At 33.4% G+C, this 6,302-nt stretch overlaps 1 protein-coding gene across 2 annotated transcripts; it reads right to left on the minus strand.

Moving 5' to 3' along the window:
* Positions 1 to 262: 262 nt before the first annotated feature.
* On the minus strand, positions 263 to 6,031 carry LOC132053627 (protein NRT1/ PTR FAMILY 7.3-like). 2 transcript variants are annotated; one of them, XM_059445717.1, is made up of 6 exons: positions 5,842 to 6,031; positions 3,644 to 3,770; positions 2,981 to 3,198; positions 2,199 to 2,761; positions 1,396 to 1,821; positions 263 to 995 (listed from the first exon to the last, which is right to left on the minus strand). In XM_059445717.1, exons 1-6 carry the CDS (start codon positions 5,866 to 5,868, stop codon positions 560 to 562), a joined length of 1,797 nt encoding a protein of 598 aa, XP_059301700.1. In that variant the 5' UTR covers positions 5,869 to 6,031; the 3' UTR covers positions 263 to 559. The 2 variants fall into 2 exon arrangements, with proteins under 2 accessions (XP_059301700.1, XP_059301699.1); XM_059445716.1 differs by lacking the exon at positions 5,842 to 6,031 and having other exon boundaries at positions 3,644 to 3,827.
* Between the last annotated feature and the right edge of the window lie 271 nt (positions 6,032 to 6,302).

Consider the following 6,302-nt stretch of genomic DNA (forward strand, 5'->3'; position numbering starts at 1 on the left):
TTCGAAACATGTTATTTACTATTTAGCCCAATAAATGATCTAAAAAAACTAATGACTTTAAAAGGTGAAAAAAATATTTTAATATTAAAAAATGTTAAAAAATGCACGTTGACAGAAAATATCCATGTGGAAGTATAGCACACCTCTTTGGATTGGGATCGTTCAAGTGGTGAAGGCTATCAAATAGCTAAGTATAGGGGGTAAATATGACCAAAAAGAGTTCTAAGTATACATTCAGTAAAACATATATAAGTTCAAGTCGAATTATTAAGCCGAAAAGATATCTATAGCACAGCAAGAAGATTTACAAATGCAAAGAATTTCAAAGTACATACCATCCAACGAGGCTCTACAAGCCATTTTCTTTACACATGAGCTAATTCCAACAAAGCATGCATCTTCTGCTCAACTCAGAGAAGAGTAACAATGCACTTCTCTTAGTCTCCTTGCAATTAATACATATATCATATATATCATTTCTAATCCTAAGTTGTCATTAATAGAATAAATAATTGGAACATGCAATCTTTATTCTTAAAAATCGGGAATAATGTTGAACCTACACTCTCAAATCTCCATTTTGCTTTTCAATGCTTCTTTCTTCAAACTTAATGTACTTATACCACTTGGCACAAATGAGATATACCAAAAAATCAGCTGATGTCAATGCTGCTAAGAGGAAATAGAATCTGTCTAAATGACCCTTGTTGAGATTTCCAGGTATCCATCCAGGCATGTTATCAGTAGTTGAAATTTTCATGACAACAGAAACAAGCAAGCTGCTGACATAGTTTCCTAGTGAAATTGAAGTCATGCAGAGTGCACTTCCAAAGCTTTTCAATCCATCAGGTGCTTGTCCATTAAAGAACTCCAATTGTCCAACATACATAAACACCTCTGATGCTCCAATTAGTACATATTGTGGAACTTGCCAGAAAATGCTTAATGAACTTGAATTTGCGCAATGTAAACACTCTTTATCTTCCGATTTTAACCTGAAACATAATAGAGGTGTCAAATTTAGTCCATGAAAATATAACGTGCAAATTTAGACGGATTGAGAAATTGCAGGTCAATTTGGGCATAGCCTAAGTTGGTCCATCTTAAAAGCTCGGGTCAATTCCAGCAACCGATAAAAAAATGTGTTTTTACCATTTTTGTCTTGTCGGCCAAAATTAATTACCGACGCTAGCCAAAACTATACAAAACATATATACACTAATTATATATTAACATGTACACACACACTCTTAATATACAAAACAAATACATTTGTCGGTCATTATTTTTATGACAGCCTGGAAATGGTAATTATCCCTAAAAACCTATCAAAACATTGTAAATGTTTTTTTTTTTTGTGAGTTTTGTTAGTTAAATTTATTTACAAACTCATACCTGAAATGCTCAACAATTCCTGCAGCTACCATTGCCATTATAGCAATTATGAGGCCAACTCCCATCCTTTGTAGCTCTGTGAATCCTCTTGGAGAAGAATTCTTCTTTAATCTGGCGACGAGGGGATCAAGAACTCGTCGATAGATGAAAATGAATGCTGCAACGCTGAGGATGTCGAAACTAGACATGCTTGCTGGAGGAATATGGAATCCTGAGATGGTTGTTTTCATTGCAGCCCCTTGCTCCACAAATAAAGAGGCCATTTGAGTGAACACAACTGAATAAAGTATTGTGCATAACCAAATTGGAAGTAGTCTCAATATGCATTTTACTTCTTCTACTTGAGACACTGCACAAAGCCCCCATGGGTTGTTTATTACTACTCCTCCATCCTTTGATGTGATTATAGCTGCTTTATCCAAGAATCTATACCAATTCCCAAAAACAAAAATGAAAAATTAGTGACAGGTAATTTCACAGATGACCATTCAAATTTCGAATTGTCTTCACATAGGGTGAATTATTGATTTTGGTTAAATAAATTAAAGGTTGGATGACTGTATATCGGTAAAATTAACGTTTCATCTACGGCTATTTAACCCGTCCTCTAATTAAAATTTGGCTGAATAGTACAATAGTAAGGGTAAATTTGGCCGGATAGTACAACAGTAGGGATAAATTTGGCCAAATAGTATAACAGAGGATAATGTAGATAATATCTGAAAGTAGAGGGATAAATTTGACCCTTTCCCCTGAAACAAATTCAAGTATTATAAGGTTTAAGGTTGATTAAAATAACTTACTTGAATCCTTGTGTGTGGAGAATTTTTCTACTTCCATTAACAGGAAGGTCTTGTCCATCACCTTCATATAGCTCATCTCCCCTTGAAGGTTGTTCAACTTTCCATTTTCTGGTTGCAGCTACAACCACTTGACAAAATCTTGATAAAGGGTTGCCTGTAGGTTTGAAGTGCCTATAACTAGGTGTCCCAACAAGAAACAACACTAGTGCCAAAATGGCTGAGCCAGCTGATGCCCAAAATCCTAGTGTCCACATTCCCTTATCTTCAAAATAACCTAAGATGGTATTTGAGAACAAAGATCCAAGATTTAATGCCAAGTAAAAGTAGCTAAAAAAAGCCACCTTTGAGCGACTCTCCTGAGGGTGATCTTCATCAAATTGGTCTGCTCCAAATGTTGCAATAGTAGGCTGATACCCTCCATTTCCAAGGGCAATTAAGTAAATCGACACGTAGAAGAGCGTTAAGCTGACACTTGAGTGGGACCCACAAGGGCTCTCTTCATCTCCACAGCCTTTAGGCTTGACTAAGAAAATGTATGAAGTCAATGAAAGTGAAACTAGTCCCTGGAAAGCAGAACAATTTCAAATCTTAGTACCTAAAATTAATTCAAGAAAATTGCATTTCCTTCTGTAAAGTCGGCTCGTTCGTTATTTGTATGTATCAGACTCTAATGGAAAGTGAATTTAATAGAACGAAATCCACTATTGTATGCATATCTCATTAGCAGTATCATATTTTGATTTGTTGAATGACAAAATTTACATTTAATATAAGTCACTTACAGCTACAAAAATGGCTTGGAAAATAGCGCAAGTCTTGTATCTTCCCCAGTAGGAATCACTGAGGAAAGCACCCAAGAGGGAGAAGATATAAACTGTCCCTGTCCACTTGCTCACGTTGTTGGCTGCTTCAGCATTGTCTTGACCCATAACTCTAGTAAGAAATAGTACTAGGTTGACTCCAACCCCAAAGAATGCTAGTGTAGCTAGACCTTGATTCACTGAATTTAAATTTTGAAAGAACAAACCAGTTAATTATATGAACCTCAATTAACAGAGAAAATTGATTAATGGGTATTAATAGTGTGTTTGGACAAACTTCTAAAATTAGTTTATTTTGAAAAGTTTTTTTTTTCAAAAATGCTTTTTAAAAATTACTTTTAGTGAGAAATAATTTGTGTTTGACTAATCAAATTAAAAAGCACTTTTGAGCAACAATTAATGTTTGACCAAACTATTAAAAAGTACTTTACAAAAGAGTTTTTCAAAAATAACTTTTGGAGAAAAGTTATTTTTTTTTAGCTTTTAAAAAATAGTTTCCGCTACTCGCATTTATTTTTTCTCAAAAATTTGGTCAAATCTCACTTTTTTAAAACTTTGACCAAACACCCTCTTGGTCGCAATATCATGCATCGTATGGTAATAAAATAAATCTAGTAGACTTACCAAGTAAGCGAACACCAGCAAACCACCTTCCAGTCCTCGCACGCACGGCAGGTTGGCCATGCTTATCCAGTGTTCCATCAAGGGTGTATTCCTCTTTTTCATTCTCTGGCTTCTTCTCCCTCTCACATTGTAAAAATATAACGGGAGAACATGTGTTAGTTGGTATCATAATATTTACTCTATCTCAATTTATGTGTGACAAGAATCTAGATAAGGGAATCAAATTACGTGGAGTAATTTTATGTGATTTTGGACATGGGTGATTTTTCAAGTCGTGTGAAGTACAATACATGTATATGAAAATTTACGGAGTCAAACAACTCTTTCTTTGATTCAATTTAAAACATAGATTCTTCGAGTATTTCTATAATAAAATTTACATATTTGAAAATCACATAAAAAAATACTATAAGTCTGCTTAGTTAATAATTCAAAATATATGAAAATAGTTGGAAAAAATCGAAGTCAAAGAACTCAAATAGGTTAACCCTCATATAAATTGGGACAGATGGAGTATCATTTTATATACTTAGTAACTCTTTAAACCCAACATCCTACATTTACATATTTCAGACCACAAGATTCAAAAAACATTTTGATACATTACACGCATCGTTAGTTTAAGACCCACAAGATTCAAAAGTCTTTTTTATTTTTTAAACTCTGTGTCAGGTCAAACTAAGACAAACAAATTGAAACGGAGAAAGTTATATAAAATGAAAAATAAGGAGTAACTTAATTTTTATCAAGGCGTTGAACAACTTAAGCATGAGAGGGAAAAATATTTTGAATGAAAAACATAAATTAAAACATAGAGAGAAATTAAAAGCTAACAGAATCCAGGATTTTTCCATGAATATTCATAAATGACTGTGTCTTTTTCAATACATTGTCGTATTATATTATATGAAATATAATCAGATACCGCGCATGTGGGAGTAATCATCTTCTCTCTATATATAGTTTTTGTTTCTTTTGGGTTTGAAGGAAGGAGGTGCACTATCTATATCGGGAAATGAGTTTCTTTTGCTTTCTATGTATATATCATAACATGTACTATTGGCAAAAAGTAATATGAACCGAGTTATCATTATCAACATGAACAAAAGAGTTGCTAGACTATTGCAGATGCCTCGGACGCCCCTATTATATGGTAGCAATTACGTATAGGATGCTTTTGCAATGTATTTATTTTCTTATAACATCAGATATTTAGCACACAACTATTAAAAGTAAGACTCAAGAAAAAAAATAGCTTAAGAAAAGGACAATAGGAAATTAACTCTTCTCTTTGATCTACTTATTACCAATACAACCAGCTATATCTACATACTTGGATGACGTAATGTGTAGTCTTTTATCTGAAAAGGGTAAGGAAAGCTAAAAGTCTAAAAAGCAGCGGAGTAGTGATTATTGTTGAAGATTTTTTTCTAAGTTTCTATTAGGAGTATATTACTTGTCGTGTTTGAGTTCTCCAATATAACTTTATGTATACGTATTTAAAGCCATGATAGTAAGTGCATGATATGATCAGCTTACTAACATAGGGCTATTATTGCAGACTTTCGATGAATTAACATTTCTAAAAGTAACTATTCAGTAAAAACCTACACGGCAAGTCAACTATGACAAGACTCCTGTCAGCCGGGCCAGAAATACTGGCCCAACGATGATGCACGTTAATTCATAATCTCTCCACAAAATAAGCATTTTATATAAAATATATTTTAGAATTGATATAATATTATTTGTTGTCTTCATGCTTCAAAAAGGCGAATGGTGTATCTGATTAAATCCACCCCAAAACTCATACAACACTTTGATACAATGACTAAAGACAGTAGAAAGGTTCAACATGAAACATGAGCTCACGCATCACCGATAATATAATGTTTAATTCTTGCATAACTCTATTTTTTTAATACCTTTGGAATATACACATGCAGAAAAAGAATTGACTATCAGAGAATGAGCTAGCTAGAAGCCATAACAAAAGAAAAGCGGGACCGTTTTGAAGGACATAACAGAAGAGGAACCTAGTTTAATCGTAGTAATTAATGGAAATTTAGTGCTTTAATAATGTTATATATTAGAAGCCTTAATATACAACATGCCAATGATCATTAAAAGAAAACGTATAAAGAATAGAATAAACATGATCGAAGATATGTAGATTGAGGATAGGAAAATGTGCAAACCATTTTGTTAATGTTTAAGCACGCCATTTGGTTCTTTGTACCAGATAGTTGCACTGAAAATTTTCTGTAAGGTGAAGTTTAGAGGGAAACAATATGAGAGAAAATTTAATTTCCTCAAAAATGTGAAGTTTATTGGGAGGAGAAGAGGAGAAAATATTTTTTCTGTTTTTTGGTAGTGGAAGCTATGGAAGTAATGTTGAGGTATTTATAGAGTGTAGCTATGGTATTTAAACAGCTAGTTGTGATATTACTTGAGGAAAGAAGAGAAAAGATTGAGTAAAAAATGTCCATTATTAGAGAAAAGGACAGAGCATGGTGACAAAGCAATGTGTTGGAAGCAAAAAACAACTTTTTTTTAGGCATGAATTGAAGGAGCAAAAAAGCGTGATTTGGTTGGAGACAGAAATTATGTCTCTCTCACGAGATGAAAGAGTTGAGTTTAAGCCTTATGTGATTAAGCT

Source organism: Lycium ferocissimum, chromosome 4 (assembly GCF_029784015.1).
Source record: "Lycium ferocissimum isolate CSIRO_LF1 chromosome 4, AGI_CSIRO_Lferr_CH_V1, whole genome shotgun sequence".
Classification (NCBI taxonomy): domain Eukaryota; kingdom Viridiplantae; phylum Streptophyta; class Magnoliopsida; order Solanales; family Solanaceae; genus Lycium; species Lycium ferocissimum.

Bases quoted from the DNA above. Each gene is read 5' to 3' on its own strand.
- LOC132053627 (XM_059445716.1), bottom strand. From the start codon at position 3,812: ATGATACCAACTAACACATGTTCTCCCGTTATATTTTTACAATGTGAG. The intron at 2,762-2,980 runs GTAAGTGACTTA...TCTGCTTTCCAG, and splicing joins TCCAAGCCATTTTTGTAGCT to GGACTAGTTTCACTTTCATT. The intron at 1,822-2,198 runs GTAAGTTATTTT...GAATTGGTATAG, and splicing joins CTCCACACACAAGGATTCAA to ATTCTTGGATAAAGCAGCTA.